The sequence below is a fragment of the Gossypium raimondii genome, chromosome 6 (genome assembly GCF_025698545.1).
Source record: "Gossypium raimondii isolate GPD5lz chromosome 6, ASM2569854v1, whole genome shotgun sequence".
NCBI classification, from domain to species: Eukaryota; Viridiplantae; Streptophyta; class Magnoliopsida; order Malvales; family Malvaceae; genus Gossypium; species Gossypium raimondii.
The window spans coordinates 7513864-7535687 of record NC_068570.1 but is presented as its reverse complement, the minus strand read 5'-3'; the positions used below and the strand labels follow the sequence as shown (position 1 = coordinate 7535687).

The window sequence follows — 21824 nt, the reverse complement described above, 5'->3', positions numbered from 1 at the left end:
CTGGGTTACTTGGTATCAAGTTGGGATATTAATTAACAGAAGATGAAATGGTAGCAGATAGTGATGGGGGAACATTTAGCAGACAGAAGGTAAACATTTAGTGAAGTGGGTCCAAGCTTTGCTTCACTTTTAGCCGACCATTTGTTCCCTTCTGCTGCTTTCCTTTGATTCTTTCCATTGTTTTCTGTGTCTTTGCTAACTACAATGCTAAGCCCTAAGATTTTACGCCCATCAAAACTGGGATTGTTTTTGACGGTGGAGAAGGGGACCAAAGATTTTGCAGGGAATCTATTTATGATTCAGATGTCTATTAACTTGGGAAAATTGGGATTTTCATACACAACAAATTAATCACTTTAGTATGAAAGTAAATATATTAATTAAAAAATTTTGGGTTCAACATCTTTAGTCCTTTTAATTTGCAGTGTATACATATTTTAAACATTCTGGATAGAATTTCATATATAAGATCTACGGAGGCATTCTTTTATATTAGAGTATAGTACACTCTTAAATCGTGCAAAATTTTATATAATAAATTTATAAAAAAAAAAGTTAAATTGACTTTGATTGAAATGGGTGTAATTATTTAATTGAGTTCTCACAACATAAAAGGGATAATATTGAAAAAAATTGCAAATACTTCTAATTATTTAATTAAGTTCACATACCATTAATCGTTCAACTATTAGCGTGTTCTTGTTTGTAATCTCTCAATTATAAAAGTTTTAATTTTCATCACCAACATTATTGAAATTAATTTTTTTCGTCACTCATCGATTAACTTAATAATAGAATTTGATGTGACATTTTTTAGATCTTAGTTGAATGCTTTTTTTTTTCACATGTGGATCCGAAATTGGAAATTTATAAAGGCAAATGTTTCCAAAAAAAACTTTTTGAACAGTTATTTCCTCTCCATATGTAGAACAATCAAGAAGGACTATCTTTGCGATATAATGTCTTTACTTGAGTGAAACAATTCATATTGCACTACGAATTGTTTTAAACTAAAATGTGATCTAGAGTCACACTTAGGAAAGAAAGAAAGAAAGAAAACTTTTGTAGTGATACCTTCACTCACAATTTTATTGGAATAAATTCTCACATTCAACTCCAACCAAAGATCTACTTATAATGCACCAATAGGTGTTGGTGCATGGAATAAAAATAAACTTATGATAAATTAATCGAAGGCTTCAAGGTGCATGTGTAACTATGTCATTTTCTTTAAGGTTCTATTCGCCCCACTTATCTTTTGGTGTGCAAAAGAGTTGTCGTCAAATTAACCTCGATGATACAATAAAGCTCAATGACTATCGATGTTTTGCAATGACAAAAACGATCCACTGAGCATTGAGCAGAGCATAGCAAGTGAATCAATTTTTATAAAAAAATTTCTACAATAATTCTTTATAAAATTGTTTAGGGAGGACCAACTCTTTCGGGGGAAGTTTTCAAAGTGTCATCCTCGGGGACGCAGATCCGATCTCTCAACAACATAAGGTATTGTCCCTCAATGGAGGGTTTTGCCCCCCTCCATGGAGAGTTGTGTATAGTTTATAGAGGGGGGCACTTTAGCTCAAGTGGTACCATATACCCCAACAGGTGACCTAATCCAATAGGTTAGGGGTACGAATCCCACCAAGGGTGGACACTCACATTGCCTCTTGGTGAGTGGTTGTACGTTTACATATGGTCGAGGTGCCTCCCTTCGTGGAGGGAGAAAAACCCTTCCCCGAGGGGCAATACCTTCTATTGTTGATGGCCGAGTCAATATCGTTGAGGAAGACACTTCGAAGACTTCTCCTAGAGGAGTCAATTTCGTCGTCAACAATAAAAAGCTAGCCAAAGTGGTACCATATACCACAAGTGACCTATATTCAATAGGTTAGGGGTTTGAATCCCACCAAGTGTGAGACACTTATGTCGCCTCTTGGTGGGTGGTTGTATGTCCACATATGATTGAAGCACCTCCCTCCGTGAATCATACATGGCTCTCCGCAAAAAGGGCACAAAACCCTCCCCTCGGGAGACAATACCTTCTATTGTTGAGGGACCTGATCAGCATCTCTAAGGATGAAACTTGGAAGGCTGCTCCCGAAATAGTAAATCCACCCTCAACAAGAACAATCTAGGAATATTGGAATATGGAGAGGAATAGAAAGAAACTTTTATTTCTGAGTTTTTGGTTTATCTCTTAGCCTTTTCTAATATGAAATTTCTCTCTCTTAATAGAGGCATGATAGTCATATCTTTTAATAATATACATAATTATTCAATAGATGTCCACTTGAATAATCACAACTCTTTATTAATAATCAAGTGGCATAACTTTCGGCAACAAGAGGCCTAACTCATCTCTGTGAATAGTGACAACTCTTGGTTAATAACCAAGTGACATAACTTTTGAATCACTTATAACTATTGGGACGGTATAAATGTTTTGAAAATGTTCCAACAATAGAGACTAATGTGCCTTTACGAATGGAGTGGAAGCCATAAATTAGTCATTGAATCAAATTGTGAGAAGGACGTTGAGTGGGTAAAATGTAACCCAATGAATCGAATTGAACCAAAGGCCATTAAAAGTTAATTTAAAAAAGGAGGGATACAAATATTGAATTTGGAACTAAAACTTGGGATAAATTAAATGGAATAAACTTCCAAGTTTCTATTTATGCTATTAGTATCGGTTGAGCTGTGTAATTCTTGCAACCATCAACAATATATGAATTCAAATACATAAAGTAGTACTTAATCCTGACCTATAATTAATTCATTCCTTCAAAAACATGGAAGAGATTGTTTTTCAGATTCGACTACTTAAATTTTAAATTTATTATTCAGTAGATATAATAATTTTAAAAATTACAAATACTCAACCATTTGTCATTCCTAATTTTTAAATTATTTTAGTTTGATGAAAGAAAAGCGTTCCAGAAAAATATGTTTTGTGTATTTAGGTCGATTATATTAGTAGTTTTTTATTTATTTAATTATAAAAATTATAAAATTGCCATTTGTCTATAAGTACTTTTTATCACTCAATTATGAAAAGTTATAAAATGGTCACTTAATTTGTCACCAATTGGCTAATGGTCTTAGCTTTTAAAATTGACATAATACTAATTTTAACTCTCAACATTTATATATTTTACTAATTTAGTCTTTTTTCTAAAACATTTTACCCTCAATATTTACATATTGTGTAAATTGATCTTCTTCTTTTTTTGCGTTTACTTTTCTTTGTGCCCTTTCACCTAAAAAGCTAAAAAAAATAAACAAATTTATTAACTAAATTTAATTGAAAATATAGAAAAATAGAAACTCCCAAAAATCCAAGATAATGATTTTTCTTCTTTTCTCATTCTTTTAAAATTAACCCTCAATGTCACCAAAAAAAGTAAAACCAAAAAAAAAAATTCCACAATGTGTACACGTTGAGGTTAATTTTTTTTAGAATCAAGACTAAGTTGACATAATTTATAAATGTTGAGGTTTGAAGTTGCTATAGTGTAAAATTTAAAATTTCCCACAGTTAGCCAGTTGGTGACCAAAAAAGACAAAATTAAATAGTTGGCTGATTATTTTATAACTTTTCATACTTGGGTGACCAAAAAAGAAATTTACTAATAGTTGAGTGACCATTTTGTAACTTTTTATAGTTGGGTGACAAAAAAAAATACTAATAGTTGAGTGACTACTAGTGTAGTTTATCCATAATATTTAATGCTTACTATTTCATTTTTTACTAAAGTTCGCTTAAATAATGTGATTATAAACACGAGTTAAAGCTTTTTTTTAATTTATAATCACGAGGGTTAGGTGAGATGACAAGGATCTCTCATATCTTAACCAGTAATTGAGGGGTTGATCCTTCCCCTGGACATGGAGCAGCTTTAAAACTCATGACCAACGTCTATCCCCTTATGAACTCATTCCAATGGGTATGTTAGGAAAATAAATAAAAAATTATTATCTTCAATTTTTTTTATTTAGTGCATCATTTCACTAAATTTTTAAAAAAGAATACATTAAATATTAAATACATGTTTATATTATATATTACTTTGGCTAATGTTAATGTTATATCCATATATAGTTGATATATTGAAGTTTATTCATCAGTAAATTAAATGATGGTGCATTATAGTAAAGTTGTAAAAATAAATCCAAATAAATGAGATGTGATTATTTAATTCTTTAAATTATATGGTATGGTTCAATACTTGATCTGTAATGCCACTTTTTCAGCTTTTAATAAACATTCACAAAGTCAAAGACGCTTAAAATTACAAGAAAGCAGCATCCAAGCCTGAATTAAGAGAAAAACCCTTAGCTCTTCATTTCTTTATTTTTCTCTCCTACATACTTTTTGTACTTATTATAAATTTCCATTCATTTGTTCACTTCTTCGAGCTATAAAAACTAGTGTGGTTTTCAATTAACCTTGAAATTTTAGAGGGTTTTAGTTGAGCGGGAACAGGTTCTGATTTAGTCTTTTAAAAGGTTAAGAATTGTAAAACTTATACTTTCTCCTTGAAATTTACATTTCTAGTAGTGAATTGAATTATGCTAAAATAGTAAAATAGACAATTACAAGACAAACCACTATAAATTAATATGTCTAAGCTGGGATTATACTAAAGTAATAAAATAGGCAATTCCATGACATTAGAAACTAGTATTATTTAAAATTAACTTTTTTATTTCATTATGAGAAAACTATATAATATTTGTGATATTAATAACAAATTTAATATCTTATAATCAATTTTTAATTGTGGGATCAAACCAAGTTGGGATAACAACAAGTTTTTACTTATCCAAAGCTTAATTTAACCCACAGGACTTCTAAATTTGTTTAATCTAATAAATTATTTTCTAATTTTTAATATATTTTATAAATATGTTTATTTTAGTTCCAATTAGGTTTATGAACAAAAATAATGCAACAACTAAACTTAAAGAAGGCAAAAAATTAGAAGAAAAATGAGAAACGAGAGTGAGTCAATCCTCTAACTTAGCAATGAACAAGATGAAGGCATGACTTGGATTCTTTTGTGCTGTTTGACGTTTTCCTTCTTTTTCTCCCAAAGGGCTTCCAGGCTTTAGCAATGAGGACTTTTAAATGTAAACAAGTGATGTGAGGATTATAATTTCATCCTAATGGTGTTAAATTTATACTTCATTCCTTTTCAGATCTTCACATATATATATATATATCAAATGGCTGTATTATTATTATTAGTACCCAGGGTCGTGTAAAGTTGTATCAAAATTCATATATTCCAACAAAAGTTGAAAACAATAAACAAAAAAAAAAGCCTAGTTTTGAAACCTACCATCATGATTTTTCTCGATTGGAAAAGCCTCGAATAGATCAGGAATTATATGGACCTAATACCAAGAAAAGATTCATGAATATAATGTGGATTATTACCCCATCAAAAGTTATATAATCATTAAATCACGGTCATCTAATATATTTATATATATATACAAAAGAATATTATCTGATACAGTACAATTTTTTATTTTTTTTAAATTCCACCCAGAAATGAAGTTGAGAAACCATGCCTTCAAAAAGAAAATAAAAATATAACACGATGAAATTTTAACCACCAATATACCATGAATATCTCAGATACAATTATTGTACCAACAAAATTTATAAACTTTCAGGTTTGATAAAAGAACAAAAATCCACCAAATAATCAGACATAAGAACAAGACAATTATTTGGAAATCTTAGAAAATAACAAAGAGGTTTACGTAAAACATGTTACACTACCTCTGAACGAAAAAGAAATTATATTATGATTCATCCAATCCATTCGCATTAATGTTTTGTTAAAAAAAACAGCTAAATACAAGATCAATGAATCTGTTTCACACTAAAACATAATGGTGAATCAATTTACAGTACTTCATCATCTTGCTGACTATAGAATAAACCATTGTCAACTGGCAATGAAGGTACAGTTCCAGGTGGGATGCAGGCAGCTCCATTCTCACCCGCACATATACATAAAGCTTCCGCATCCCTGAGGATCGCATCAAGCTCAATCTGCCCACTCAACTCATTGATGAACTTCAAGAGGGTATCAAAGTCCATTTGCTCTCCCATTATCTTCCCTCGATAGCGCTTCAAGATAGCTACGCACACATACAGATGGAGGTGCTCCGACAAATAATGCGTCCACAATACTTCCCACAATCGCATTGTTTGCTCATATTCAAGTTCCCTGGATAAATTCATGTTTGACAGTAATTAATAAGTGCAAGCAAAATATGAAATTTAAGGGGGTTAAAAATCAAAGGACTTTTTTCTGAAATATCAAGACCAAGATCAAGAAATGCCTCCTTTTTTCTCACTTTTATTTAATTTTAAGCAATCAACATAAACCACTTTCTCCCTCCTCACCAGATACCGATGGACTTAAAATAAGTAATTGCATGTTGGATTATGAGTGTGGAGCAAAAGGTGCAGTGCACACATGGAGAAAAGCATATACTAAAAATGATAATAGTGTTCTCAAAAATAGGGATGATTCTAGCAACAGAAAGGACAAATTTCTGTCTCCAATATGACAGCGAAATTTGTAAAATTGTTAATATTTCTCATCTACTCTCCCCATTCCCCGCTCTCCTTAAGTCCTTCCATATTGGGTGAGAATTCAAACCAGAAGGTTTGCCAAAGAGGTACCCGTTTAACATGTTCCATCCATTTACACCTTCCTCGCAAATTATTTATCTTAGGTCCTCCCACTTTTCTCTGCTCTGAACCACATTCTAAGAGTTATCCCACAAACTATTCTACTTTACATGAGCCATTTCAACTGGTACGATTGAAAACAGGAATGTGAGAGCAGGAAATATGTGCAGCGCATTATTAAAGGAAAATGTAGCCTAAAATGAATGTTGGCAAGGAAGGAAATGTAAGGAACTATCAAGTCCAAGAGCCTGACCTTTTAAACTGTATCAGAATCCAGCGGAAACAAAAGAAATAATTCAAGCAGTCATTCTGCTCGAAATATTTGTGCAGAGGTCTGTCTAGCAACTCCACCAGCTGCAAAAAGTAGTACAGTTCAAAATCAGAGACCAAATCTCTGTTCATGAAATATTGATTTACTTGGTTTAGCCATTTATAAATTCTTTGTCAGAAAATATAGTGTCATGATACCATTTAAGCTTCTTTATGCTGTTTACAGGCAAGGGAGAAGTGGGTTAGCTGGTTATAAACTACTTTATGTAGTTTCCTTCCCAGGAACACAAATGACATCCAAAGATCTCCAAGAAGAAACGTTAGTTTGATGACATTGCACAAAGATGCTTCATCATTTGACTTCTATTCAAGGACTAAAGAAACCAAAAGTGGTCATGTTATACCAGTTTCTATATCGTAGTTGTTAACTCAAGAAAAGGATGGGAAATATGATGCTCTATTCTCATCAAAACATGTAATATTTCACTATAAAACAAAAGTTCTGAGGCCAGCTATATCATCATGTGGAAGTCTCCCAAAAAGCCACACCACAAACTCTGATTCAGAGTTTGAAGCTTTACAAACTCAGACTGGATCCATATCATATCAATACTACTATTGCTTTTTAACTTTACACCAACACAAAGGCTGAAATTTCAGGGAGCCGCACAAGATGAAGAAGAATAAAAAAAGAAGTCTCCAAAACAATTGCCAGAATTCTCTGACCAACTGACACACTTACAAAGTTAAACGGTCTTAATTATACAGAAACTTATGGTCAAGAATTCTGAACATAAACACTATTGCCCTTTTCTACAATAGAGTAGGAGAAAATTTAATCCCATGCCAAAGGGGACAACAGGGGCAGGAGGTTGTTGGAAGTTGTATAAAGCATGAGATTACCATTAAACAGTCATATCCCAAAGTTTAGAACAAGGAAAAAGGTCTTGGTCATTTTGACAAAAACCATAATAAGTCCATCACTTAAGTATGTTTGTGAGTGTGAGTGTGTGTCTGTGAAAGAGAGATAGAGACCTTAGATAATGCAAAAAGCTGAGAATGCATGCCGTTTTGATCACGATTAAAATTAGGCCCAAGGCGTTCCATCAGGGCCACAAAACACCAAAATGATTCCGACTCATCCTCCATCACAAACAAAATTGGAGATAGCAGATCGCTCATCCCCTGTAAGAAAGGAAAAGATGAAGCACACAACCATATAGAAGAAAAGTGCCACAATGTACATAAAACTTCGGAGAAATTCATGCATTAGAAATAAAAACAAGCTATAGGCCTAAACATTTACACGCCTGATCAAATGATCTACAACAAAATGTAGAAACTGGAACACGAAAATTGCACTCTTATGTGCATCTATACGTGAGTATGCATCTCTATTTTGTTAGAATCATGTAAAGATAGACAGAATTCATTCAAAACATACAAACAGCCATCTCTTCCACACAGTAAAATTTAACAGGAGAGAAGAAAATATCAGAATAAATCATCATCAAAGGACAAAAGCCTCACAATATTTTGCAACTAAATTATGGCATGTAATGAAGAAAACAAAACCATAACATACACGTTCAATTATGATCCACTTTAAATACAGTTTTTGGTAATAATGACCACTGAAAGGCACTTAAAATATACTAAAATGAAAGGAACTGTTTCAAATTCATTCATTGATTAATGCTCTCAAAGCATGTGACCTGGGACATCATATCTACCGCCTGCTTAGTTGCTTATGAGATCCTTATGTCATATTTCAACAAGCCATGTCACCTGCATGCCTGCAGGTCACCCTGAGATTATATTGAACTTTGAACTTGTATTGCCACCAAGACAGTTATTTATTCCGTGCACACAAGCATTTCGATCAGACTAATTCCATTTCTACATGCATGCGCATCCAATTTAAAACACCACTTTCATCGCGTTTTTTAAACACAAGATTTTTTCATTGAATCAAATAAAACATTCAGCATCAAAATTGTAACTCAGCATGACTGTAATTCTTTTCCCTGCTAGACACCCAACTGATTCTTAAAAACAAAGCTTAATGGAAGTAGTTACCTGACAGTAACCAAGATCAAAGTTGTAAAAGGAGTAGGTCAAGAGAATATCACGTAAAAGATTCACATTTGGATTGTCATCCCCATCATAGAAAGAGAGCGATCTGTCTGTCCTTACCTTAAAAACAACAAACATAGTCGTTGCATTGAACTCAGGATTGTGCTTTTACACTTTTCAAAGAATAAAATAAATATATGAATCTCCAAACTGAAACATGTGATGGTTTCATACATACCACATCTTTCTCTATAAGGCCTTTCCTCTCTCTAAATTTTGTAAATCTTTTTGCCTGTTCAGGAGAGATACTCTGTCCAAATGTTCACCAAAAAAGTACTAAGATACATGGAAAAGTTTTGCCAGCATTTGAAAATTACTCTTTAAAAGAGAAAACAGCATGACAACAGACAAAACCTAAAAATAATATTACCAACTCACAAACAACTAACAGCCCCCATTTTAATGAAGCCAATACTTGTTGAGATAAAGATAACTGATAGAAACAGTTAGCTCCAGATGTTAGCACCCTGTTGCAGTATGTCTTATTCTAGCATCCATTATCAGTATGCTCCATTGAGTAATCAAGCAGCTACATCCAATACTCTTATACAACCCAACTAAGTATCAGTACATAACAAGACTGACAGGAGGGATTGTATTTATACTTTTCTATTAGTCCATTATTACAGAAAATGTCACAAGATTAACAGCATTAAGCTTTCCAACATTGAAAAACCCCAAAAACATGTCATCTCTAGGGTGAATTCATTTTAGTCATTGGTTTTCTTAGAGCTCCCAATATGCTATATAAACTGGCCCTTACAAGATAATTGGGTCTGTCTTATAGAAAAACACTTTAGCTTTCACCTCTCCATTCAGAGGCACATCTTGGAGGCATGCAAATTCTGCAACATGCCATACACCTCAAAGGAGACCAGCAATCCTAGCACACAGGCTTGTGAAAGAAACCTTAAAGTCATACACAAGTCTTTGGTTGAACACCTATTCTAAGAGAGATACCAGATGACCACATGTCATAGGAGACTTAGATTAAAAGAATGTATTATGTAAATAAAGAACATCCAGAAGTGTCTTTGGTTGAAAACAAAAATTTTTCTTCTAAAACTCGAAAGTTTAAGCTTTTAGTAAAGAGTATTGACCAGTGGTATTAATATCCAACACAAACTTGGATTCAATGTAGGGAACGGAAAGAGGGTTGAATGACAAAGAACACAGAGAATAGTGCAAACCTGCCACTGGTTTTTTATTGTTTCATATTCTGTCTTTTTGATAGACTTTTGATACTCCCTCTCTGCATACGTTGATTCATATGAATGATATCCCAACAATATTGCCCAGACCTAAAATCGAAAGTAATAACTCTAAGATTAAGATCATTTTTAATCAAAAGAACCATTCACTCAATGATTCCTTGCCTGGTACCAATACAAACCTCTTTTCGAAATTTGTGTTCAACTCCTCCATAAAATATTCTTTTTCTTAAAGCTTTTGGATCCACCACTCGCCCTTCAGAATCCAAGAATGTGGCCCACTGAAAAATAAATAAATAAATTTAAAAAGAGAAATATACTCCAATTACAGAAAAGGGAAGTTTGAAGAAACATCTAGCAACTTCAAAGGTCATGCTTAAAGAAGGATTTGATATAAAAATGAAGAAATTTATTAATAATCTATTTCGTTTCATATAGTAAGAGATTGGTGATAGAGACATGCACTGGAGAGGTAGGACATAGGCAGAATGAGATGTGAAATAGATAAGCAAATTGGAAACAACACAGAATAACATAGTTTGCATATGGTTCCTTACCTCTTCCAACCCCAGAGGTGGTTGTCGGGGTTTTCCCCAAACTAATGAGAGTTTGTCAAACTGCCAAAATAGGAAGGGGAAAATATATATTAGCTTACAATACAAAATCTGTTTCCAAAAGTGAAACAATTCAAAAATGTTATGGAATTTAAATAATATTCAACCACACCAAATATTGGGCCCTCTCCTGCCATCATTATTAAAAAATAGCACAAGTACATATTTACCACAAGGTTGAGATCATTTTTTATCACCACAAACAAGTAATATAATAAATTATATTTCTGTACCATCCATTTCAACTACTCAAAAGAGGGTTGCATACAAATAGACACAAGCAAAATGAATTTATTTTCAGTTTTTAGTAGTCTAATTTGATAAAGTACAGCCACTTCTTAATAATCATAGATGTAACAAATTAATGTTCCAAATCTTCTTTGCAGCCCTGTAAAACTTGTAAGAATGTCCAGCTTCCTCCAAACTAGGTTAAAGAAAAGACCCCTACAAATATAAATACAATCAAAATAGCCATGCTGCAGATTTCTCCAACACAGAACCAAAAGATCCATCTCTGGTTCTATCAGTATCCTAATTTATGACTACTTCACCACAACTTTCACAATTGCTCAATCCTACAGGAAGAGAAAAGACCCCAGAACAAGAGCTAAACTCTAATCACATCAACAGAAAAGAAGGAAAGTTGGTTACCAGACACACTCAATCTCAAAGAGCAGGGACTACAGACTACAAAGAAGTTGTATATCTATCTGCTAGATGCAGGCAGAGAAACTAATCTTCTCAACTGGTGGGAGAGTAGTGACAAAAGTTTCGTAAGGCTAAATTGAGGACCAAACATTAATTGATCCATCATCCAAGATCATGTAAACTTTTTAGTAAATCCACCCACTACGTCAACATTGCAACATAGTTCTCCTTTTTTATGCTTCACAAACTAAGCTTCCCTGTCCATCTGGCCCCACTTTGGATTTCCAACTTCATGCATCATTCACTTGAGCTATGCAATCTCATTCAGCAATCATATGCCAAAAGACATATTGGAATATGAAGCAGGTTCTATAAGCCATTTCATTCACAAGTATCTATATCTAACTCAAGACTGAAGTTGGAAAGGGTAGAAATGTTACCCAACAACTTAAATCGAACTAAGGCTCCTTTCTGTACATTCTTAACTTGATTAGCTCAAAAGCCTCCACATTGATAGCAGTTTTTTCAACATGATTGTGTTTCCTAAATGGGACTTTCTGTTCAACAAGGATAAGGTTGGTATCAGGCTGCCCTGGTACAGAAGTTGAAAAGTTCCCAACTAAAATAAAGCAAGCAGCATGAATTAAATAAAGAACTCTGGACCATGCTTAGATTAACAACAATACTTAATTCTCCGAGTAATGTGAAAATATAGAAAGATTCAGACATCAAGATGACTTTCCAAGAACAATACCAGATTCAAGCCATTCATCATTTACATCATCAAATGGAACAGTCAAGGTATCTTATTTAGTTTTATATGCAACACTATCATAAACAACAAGTAGTAGGTAGATCAGTTCTATCATTTTGAAAATTTTAAAGGATTTCCATCCCATATCTTAAATATAGGCTTTCTCTGATCTACCATGTCAGCCTTGATCCCCTAAAATTGATAATGACCATATTGAGTTCCAATTGATCCATGAAAATCAAGAGCTTCTGTAGAAATATATGCACTTTCATTTTTATACCTTCAAATAAGTAAGTGCAAGTATTGAAGTGTGTAAGAGCAAGTGAAAATAATTGACAAAGGGAACAAACTGCTACCTCAAGAGGATCTGGATCAACAGGGCTTTGAACAGGAACATCCTCTTTATACTCAGATGATTTGTGACTGTAATCAAGGGCAGACTGGTTAGAGTTTCTCCTCTCTAAAGGACCAAAACCATTGCTATGAGTCTCACGGAAAAGCTGTGAAGTTGTTTCCCGGGCAAACTTCGTTACAAGAGAAAATTTCTCCAAAACTTGAATTGAAATATCTCGAGCAGGATCATGACCTTTCTGCCTCTGCCTTCCATTATATTGAGGAACACTAGCACTTACATCAGTCCTCTCTTCATTTTGTTGTGAAGAAGACTCCCCAACTGAAACAGGTGTTGATGGCACACTAGCAATGGAAACTGCCCTAGGTAGTTCCAACGAAGACAAAGTTCGCTGCAACAAGCATTATAATATTCAGAACAAATTATCAGTTTACAACACAATTTACACTATCCCCTATAGAAGTAAATTATTCTGCAATTCAAGTATTCCTTATTTCCCATGTTGGATATATGTTACTGGAAGCATTGCTGCTGAAGAGGATTTTGATTAAAAATACCTGTGATAAAATAAATTCTGGGATAAAAACAAACCAAACAGGTAATTAGCATTATACAAACCTGCAGAGGATTTTGAAAGTCATTAACAAGAAATACATTAGCATCTTCAGCTGACCTGAAAATAAGATGCAAATAAGGACATCTACAAATTGTGAGCTGAGGACATATATAACACAAAAAATATAGAACGAACACACATAATTGCAGTATGATACTGGTTGTTTCTGGAGAAACTTCCTAATTAAGAAGATCTGGAAGCGAAAGAACCAATATGTTATTATATGCTAAGTATCAATACGTATAGTAAATCATTAATTATGGCACATTCAACAAAAGAAAAAATCCTTGTGGTAGCAAATTCTCTTAAAGAAAAACCTGTACAGTAAACAAATAAGACATAAGACATTCTTTACCCAAATCAAGGAAAAATCATACATTAGAGATTCCAACAATCTACCAAATCTCCTGAATTTCAGAATAAATGTGATCACAGAAAATAAAGCTCATAATACTAACAAAAAACCAAATTATAAATGAATAAATTAACAAAACTCCACAATCTCCCAAAAAGATTAATACCATTGATTATGCGAGAACAAAATGAAAATGCTTTTCTTACAAATTTTTTTCCTTCAAAAGTCTTTATCTATTTCCTATTTGTTCCAATAAACATATGATAGACAAGACCTGGTTAATTCAAGATTTATTCTTGGTCAAAATGCTATAGCAAGTACATTCAAACTCTTGAAGATGAATTCAAATCAGTTATCACACAAATACCATTCAACTGGAACTTAAAATGCGCAAAACCAACCTCATGAGTAAAACATGTTGCTTTACTGTAGCAAGGAACTCTCGAACTCCTCCATTATAGAAGTAAAGGGGAGGAAATGCAAGTCCTGCAAAACAAAGTTTTTCATTAATGTAAATACAAGTATAGTCACAGAGTAGAAATAGAAATCTTAATTAAAACAAAATTGAAATAAATCCAAGAGATTAAACGATTTACATCATCTTTTAACAACTATCATAAGGAATTTCAAAGACTTGCAAGCAGAAAAAATCAACTATTAATTAGTAATCTGACACCATTCCAGCTAGTCATTAAGTGGTTCTTCAAGACAAACCATAAACTTGTAAACGAAAAAACAAGATGCAGGAAGTAGCACAAAGATGGAGCAGTCGAACTGAGAGGTTTATATGCCTAGAAGTCTTTTCAACTGCCAGTTAAAGTAACCATGCAAATCAGCATGCTTAGGAAAAAGCTTTACTGCACAAATTTTAAAATTCTAGGGAAAGAAATGGCTGTCAATACCTAGTAAAGGCTTTAAAGCAACAATTTCCATACATGAATCATCTTACAGAAATCTAGATGATACCAGGTTTCTCTAAGCTTCAGCTCTTTAAGATGTTGAATATCTATTATATAATGCTTCAGAGTCAAGTTTAACTGGTTTCATTACATGATCAAAGATTCCAGGGTATAGAATCTATAATCTCCTTTTGGTTAATTTAATTGAGTTATAAAGTTGTCTGATGATTTAACATCTTAACTTTCTACTGTTCATCTCAGGCACCCAACTCTAGGAGGGAAATCAAACAAGAAAGAGATGGAAAACATAAATTGATTAGCACCAAATCTCCGAAGACTTTGCTCATTATCAATTTTAAAAAACACAATAAAAAGGAAAATTAAGAGATTATCAGCTTCTATGAACCAAAGTTACCATAAGTGTGGTATGGAAACCTACCATCTTCCTTTGAGAGCGTTCTAAGCATATATTGATACACAATTGGTATCACACCACCTTTATTACTGTTTGATGGAATTCTCTATGTTTGCACAGAATAAGTATGAATTAAACGATATATGCCAATAAAGGAATAGCCCATGTCCATGGAGCCAAATTTTCATTTAGTAACTCTAAGAGATTTTGGTAAAACATATCTCCGCTAACTTTGGCCTTAAATATATGAAATAGTTTTCATTTTTAATACTTATTTTCTTATTTTTGTCCCTCACAGGAGGATGAAAATTCGCTTGAAGACAATCGAACATCGTAAAAGCAGTACAGTCTGAAGTTTCCTTACCAAATGACAGAACAACAATAATGTACTGCCACCCAAGAGCTGGAGTGTGTCTCCGGATGGATCTGACATCAGCAAATGGCACTGCCCTAATGGTATAAAGATTCCTATCTGCATAATAAAAGCATGCATGCAAGAAAAGTTTCAGCAAATCATATAATCTATACATGCCTTATGAATTGATAAGTACATAAAATACATTCAAATCACAAGTCTGAAGCTGAAAACCTTTCTCAGATAGTTTTGCATTTGTACTTTGTCCTTTGTATGGAATCCATGTCTACAATCAAATGCAATAAAAGAACATTTATTTCATGGGTAGATAACACAAACAAAAATTATATTTGCCACAATACTTTTGTACATCCTATTTGCCTCCCTTGACTTTTATCCTATCCATGAACTAACTGGCACAAATTAGGTAATAAAGGATCGTATGAAACACTTCATAATATATACTTTCCACTCAAACCATGTCACATAATCAGGTTTTCTTTTTTCTGTTTTTTTTTTGGGGGGTCTAATAGTTAAATGGTAAAAATTATTTCAGCAATTCATTAATGATTACATAAATAGTTGATTTTTTTTCTTTAATTCTGATAACCAGGTAAGGCTAACAGCAATTATACATATATGTAAACAAAGTGCAACTAATTACCATGAAGAGAGAAGAGCCTTGCTTAATTAACTTCAATCTTCCACTAATCCGTTCAGAGGCAAACTGAGTAGGATGAATTGTAACATTATCCTTCAAATAAACAATCTGGGCTCCCTCGGGTTCACTTGACGAGCTTTTTTTCCCACTGTCGCACCGCATTATACTCGGTGATCCCTAAAAAGATAAAGAAAATAAAAGAAGAAAGAGGGAATTAAATTCAAGGAATCTGATACAAATAACAAATAATTAGGAGAGGGAATCGAGCAGAAAGAATGATTAAAAGCAATTCAATTAAAGAAAACTTAGGGGAAGAAAAGGGAATAAAAGGAAAAACATAGAATTCGATATTCATTTTTTGCTTACTTGTTGTTGAGACGCTGCGTAATCGGCATCGTCTGATAAATCGTGAAGCTCTGCCTCTTGCATCGTTTAGGGATTTTCTTTTTCGATTTAATAGTGATTTTTAGAGGTTTTATTAGTTTCTTTCTCTTAGTTTACCTTCGAGACGAAGAAAAGGGGAAGGAGACGAGAGTGGGAAAGAGTAGGAAGAAACTAGAAAAAAGGAAGTCGTGGTGGGACCCGTGTGAACCTGATTTCTGTACCCGATCCTTTGTGGATAGTTTTGACATCATTTTTGGATTTTCTTTTAAATCCATACATATATACTCTTATTTTTTACCTGTTCCTGACGCATAGATTTACTTTCTTATCTCAATTGGTAGTTAAAAATCCAAATTGATTTAAGGTCAAACAAACCTTTAACTTTTACTTTTCCAATTTTAGTGATTTTTAAGGAAATCGGTCATAGTTAGAGAAAGGAATAGAAAATGCCTCTAGCAATACACGTTTTATACTATGGTGACTAAAAGATGTGTTTTTTATTTCTCTCTCTTAAATTGTGTATGTGTTGGAAAGTTGGGGGTGAGATTTATTTGTGTTTATATTTGAAGTAGACATTATGATATTTCTAAGGTATATTTGAGTTCACGATGATATGATAGAGATCGGAGATCCACACATTTCATCTATCGTGTCGGGATGGAACCATTACCTTAGAAGCCCATCACATTGCAAATCAAGCTCCGAGTTCACGATGTTTATAGGGTCACGTGTTGAAATATAACTAGGGCTTCTAGTTGACGATGGTTATGCGGTCACAGATTAGAGTATAACTCGAGTGCCCATTTGGCAGTGGTTATGCAGTCACGGGTTAGAGTATAACTCAAGAGCCCAGTTGACAGTGGTTATGTGGTCACGTGTTCAAGTTTCATAATACCGGAAGAGAATGCTTTATAAACCCCATACATAAAGTTGAGACAATAATAATAATAAGGAAAATTTATGGGGTTTTCCGGTATAACCAATTTAATATTTTTCTTCATCTCCACAAAAAATAGTATCCTTAACCACCCTATTGTCCGAAACCTACGACAAAGTTGGATGCAAGAGGACTCTTAGGAGGCGAGCGATGGACGATGGTGGCGGTGGAAAGAAGCTAAAACTTGAGTTGAGGTGGCAACAGTTGTAGTTATTAATAAGTTATTTAATCACAACAATAGCTTATCGACCCGAAAGGACCTTCAACTTTTCTCATCTGCCACAGTCGCTCCCCCTTGAGGGTCCTTTTGCATCCAACTCGATCACCAATTTCGGATAAAAGAGAGGTTGACGATACTGTCTTTGTTGGAGATGGAGAAAAAGAATAAGTTAATCATATTGAAAAGCTCCTTAGTTTTCCCTATGATTATGATCTCAAACTTATTTACCGGGTTTATAAAGAATCCTTTTCGAGTATCACGAAACTCGAACCGTGACCGTAAAACCACTATCAATTGGATCTCGAGTTATACTCCAACCCGTGACTGCATAACCACTATCAACTAGGAGCCTTAATTATACTTCAACTCGTGACTGTATAAACCACAATGAATTGGGAGCCTGAGTTGCAATGTGATAGGCTTCTAAGGCGATGGTTCCATCCTGACACGGAAAATGAAATGTGTGGGTCTCCGAGCACCACCGCATCACTGTGAACTCAAGCACACCTTAAAACTATCACACTGTCTCCCTCAAAAACAAACACAATTTAATCATTCCATCCAAAAATTTAAACACTAAAAAAAACAATTTAGGAGAAAATTTTTTATTTTGTAATTAGAAAAAAGTTTTTGGCCGAGAGAATTGATGGAATTGGGGGAGCAAAACCCCCTCTATATAGGCAACTAGAGAGGAGCGAGTTGAAAAGAAAAAAAAACAATGTTGGCCCAAGATGTCTGAAAATTATCTTGGGATTTGCAAAATGTCTGAAATTTATCTTGGGTTCTGAATTTTTTTTCACGAGTTAAGGTTAGGGTTGAAAATGAGAAGGAAGAAAATGTGACCTATAAGATGCGTTTTCAGCTGAGGTGGCTGTGATAATTTTCAAACATCTCATGAATCCTGAGATAATTTTTAAACATCTCGGGCTCGAAATTTTTTTTAAAACGCTTCTAAGAAGACGCATTTTTTAAAAACTACTCAGACTTGTCATGTCTAATCTTTTCCAATATTTTGAAGTTATGCTTGATATTCGGGGGTAATATTTGCTATAAAATGACTCACCATTCTATTGGAGAACTTACATGCTAAAATTTCATATGGAGATTTATATAAGGAGAAGATTGTTGATATTAAAGACTTGAATTTCAAAAATCGACTCAACAAACTAAATTAATTGAAGTAAGTTTCATTGTTTATATTTTCGTTTGTTGAGAGTACGAATTTCAAAACTCTTTTTTTCTACATAATATTTTCGTTTTAAACATATGAAACAGATGATTTGATCGAAGATGGATAGACGAGTTAAAGTCGTTATTAGAAGCAGAGGGTAGCAATTGGGTTCCATGTCAAATGATCATTCACCATGTTTCTGTTTCCTTAATTTTGGACCCCAAAAGAATCATCGAGGCCTTTTGAAGGACCGTATGTATATATAGTAATTTAACACTTTGTTACAGATAATGCACAGTAATAGTCAAATAAGAATGATGTCTATTTTACTTTTTCTTTGCATTTTTATTTCTCAAATGGAACTAAAAAAAATCTAAAGCTGCTAATGGGGTTAATGCCATTCAGCATCAATTTACTTGAATAAATACTTTAAATAAACAACTAAGAATATATTGAGAGAGCAAAGATCAAACCCCAAAAAGATGAGAAAACTAGTAAATTTTCTATCAATGTGTTTTTTACATAAACCTTTCCTTTCACCATGTTGTCAGAACGAGATAATTTAACTTTTATTCAATTATTTTAGTTTTGGTTTTGCATTTATGTCAAAGAAATCACTGCTTCATTCCATGATAGTGCTTATTTTATTTGTTTTCTATTGTCATCCATTCTATTTATAAATTCAAGAGAAATGATTGTAAAAAATAGGGATGTCACGTCATTCTATATTTCTTTTTAATTTTTTAGTAATATTTTTTTTGTCATTGATATATAATTTTAGCAATATTTTGAACCCGAACATTGAAACTTGAACCCTAAATCTAAACCCCAAATACAAACCCTAAAATCCTAAACTTGAAACTTTAAACCTTAAACTAGAACTCGACTCCTAAATCTTGAACTTTGAACCTTGAATCATTAAATAATTGAAAAGAGATATAGGATGACATGGTGTCCCTACTTCATACAATCCTTTCTCTTAACTAGAAAGGATTGTATAAGACAGGGACGCCACATCATCCTATATCCATTTCCAATCATTTAATGACATTTTAGCAATATTTTTCATGTCATTGATACACTATTTTGGTAATTTTGTAACTGAGCCTTGAATCTTAAATCTTGAACCTCGAACCTCGAACCTTAAACCTTAAACCCGAACCCTAAACCCCAAACCCTAAACTCAAAACATTAAACCTTAAACCAAAAGGCCAAATTTAAGGTTCAGGATTTAAAATTTATAGTTTGGATTCGAATTCAGGTTAAAAAAATATCTAAAATGCTAAAAGATAATACACTAGAAAATTAAAATATTACCCTAAAGATAAATTAAAAGTATAAATTTTACAAAGAAATCCCAAAATAAAGTTCTCAAAATAATATCATGGTCCTTCAACTGATTCTTTGATCTCAGCCCAATTTCTAACAGTTTTACTTTTTCAACTTTTCTTTTACAACTGATAAAAATAAATAATAAACTCAAAATTAATGACATTTTATTTAAGAATTTATCAAAATTAAACGCAATAAGCAGGTAAAAAAATTTAATTATTTGTATTAATGAAAAGCTGGTCCGAGGAGCGTGAATATTTAAATATTATTATTTGGTCTTTGGAGGTTGCTGAAAAAAATTGGAGAAATTGATTAATAATCCATTTTTATTTTTGTTTTTAAATTGATAATTAATTAAAAATCAAACCAATTTTCATAAACTTTAAAATTCGGATGAGTCAAGGTCTAATTACGGTCCAAGAAGGCCCAAATCAAGTTCGGTGCAATGGTTGATTCTGAAATCAAAACCAGTACAAGCCTCAAAATGTGAGGTCCAGTTTACACGTCTAGTCCTAAAACCGAATTCAAGGCCCAAGGATGCGAGCCCCTCTCAGTTTATGTTTTTTTGAACCCTATGTGTGCCCAGTGATAGGCCCAAAATGTATTTAATGCAATTAGTATGAATTATTTACTACATTTACTGTTTTCTATATTTATATTTATATTTATTAATTTTCAACAAAGAAGAAAAAGAAGTGAATAATCGAAATTCACAAGGGAAAGGAGATTTCCTATTGGAATTTTTTTTTCCAATAATCGAATTTATATGGATTCTCAAATCAATCAATCTAACAAATCCGATTCAAATAACACTAAATATATCAAAATATTTATAAAAATAACAAAAATTAGAACTTAAAATTACTGAAAAGGATCAATAAAAAGATGCATGAATAGATGAACACACAAAACCCTCCTAAAAATCATATATATATACACTATAGCAATATGAGGTTAACAAATAGTCATGTTAATATTACATTTTTTGACATATAGTACTTTCCATTTAAAACATTTATTTATAATTTGGATGAATTACTCTTTACTCCTAACCTTTTATTTTTTAAAGTTATTCCATGTTTTTTGTTTAAAATTTTGTTTAAATTTTTATATATTAAATATAAAATTTATTTTAAATAAATTATCTTTTAATTTAATATGTGACTTAATTGAAAGCTTTAATCTAACAAAAGCTAATAAATCACTAGGTAAATAAGGAGTATGTAAGGGGGAAGGTGGTCATAGATCATGTAACGACTCGAAAGTCAGTTGTGTCGAGAAATACAGTTTTGAGATCTCTTTTTCATAAACTGAATTCATAAATATTAAATAGTAATATTTAAAAGGTTAATATAGAAATATATTAAAATTTAGTCCAATAATTTTGTCAAATTGATAATTAATTAAGATATAAAAATTAAATTGTAAAAGTCCAATTGTTATAAATTTTTAAATCATTAAAGGACTAAGATGGTAAATAAACCATTATATAATGAATGTTGGTGGATGATGATGACATCCTCCATCAATTTTGATTAATAATATGATTATATTAGTTATGTTAATGTTTAAAATAATTAAAACATATTTAACTAATCATTGATCTAATTATATAAGACAAAAATAAGAAAAAAAAAATTGTAATCTTTTATTCATCTTTTACCTTGGGCGAAACTTTAAGAGAAGAAAATCCTTGGAAAACTTTTACCATTTGGTTCTAAATTTTTAAGGTAATTCAAGTCTGGTTCTTGTAAATTTTATAGTTCTTAGATT

The 21824-nt window shown here is 32.5% G+C and overlaps 1 protein-coding gene across 2 annotated transcripts; it reads right to left on the bottom strand.

Moving 5' to 3' along the window:
• Nucleotides 1-5800: 5800 nt before the first annotated feature.
• Nucleotides 5801-16577, bottom strand: LOC105772603 (uncharacterized). 2 transcript variants are annotated; one of them, XM_052632417.1, is made up of 17 exons: nucleotides 16374-16577; nucleotides 16011-16184; nucleotides 15581-15632; nucleotides 15356-15463; nucleotides 14079-14163; nucleotides 13325-13379; nucleotides 12711-13097; nucleotides 12087-12187; nucleotides 11499-11508; nucleotides 10896-10955; nucleotides 10521-10619; nucleotides 10318-10428; nucleotides 9306-9377; nucleotides 9071-9187; nucleotides 8027-8176; nucleotides 6975-7075; nucleotides 5801-6251 (listed from the first exon to the last, which is right to left on the bottom strand). In XM_052632417.1, exons 1-17 carry the CDS (start codon nucleotides 16434-16436, stop codon nucleotides 5924-5926), a joined length of 2073 nt encoding a protein of 690 aa, XP_052488377.1. In that variant the 5' UTR covers nucleotides 16437-16577; the 3' UTR covers nucleotides 5801-5923. The 2 variants fall into 2 exon arrangements, with proteins under 2 accessions (XP_052488377.1, XP_012449431.1); XM_012593977.2 differs by lacking the exons at nucleotides 11499-11508; nucleotides 12087-12187 and having other exon boundaries at nucleotides 16374-16567.
• Between the last annotated feature and the right edge of the window lie 5247 nt (nucleotides 16578-21824).

Bases quoted from the DNA above. Each gene is read 5' to 3' on its own strand.
- LOC105772603 (XM_052632417.1), bottom strand. From the start codon at position 16,436: ATGCAAGAGGCAGAGCTTCACGATTTATCAGACGATGCCGATTACGCA. The intron at 10,620-10,895 runs GTAAGGAACCAT...TTTATTTTTCAG, and splicing joins CACCTCTGGGGTTGGAAGAG to TGGGCCACATTCTTGGATTC. The intron at 9,378-10,317 runs GTTTGCACTATT...ACATTTGGACAG, and splicing joins CAATAAAAAACCAGTGGCAG to AGTATCTCTCCTGAACAGGC.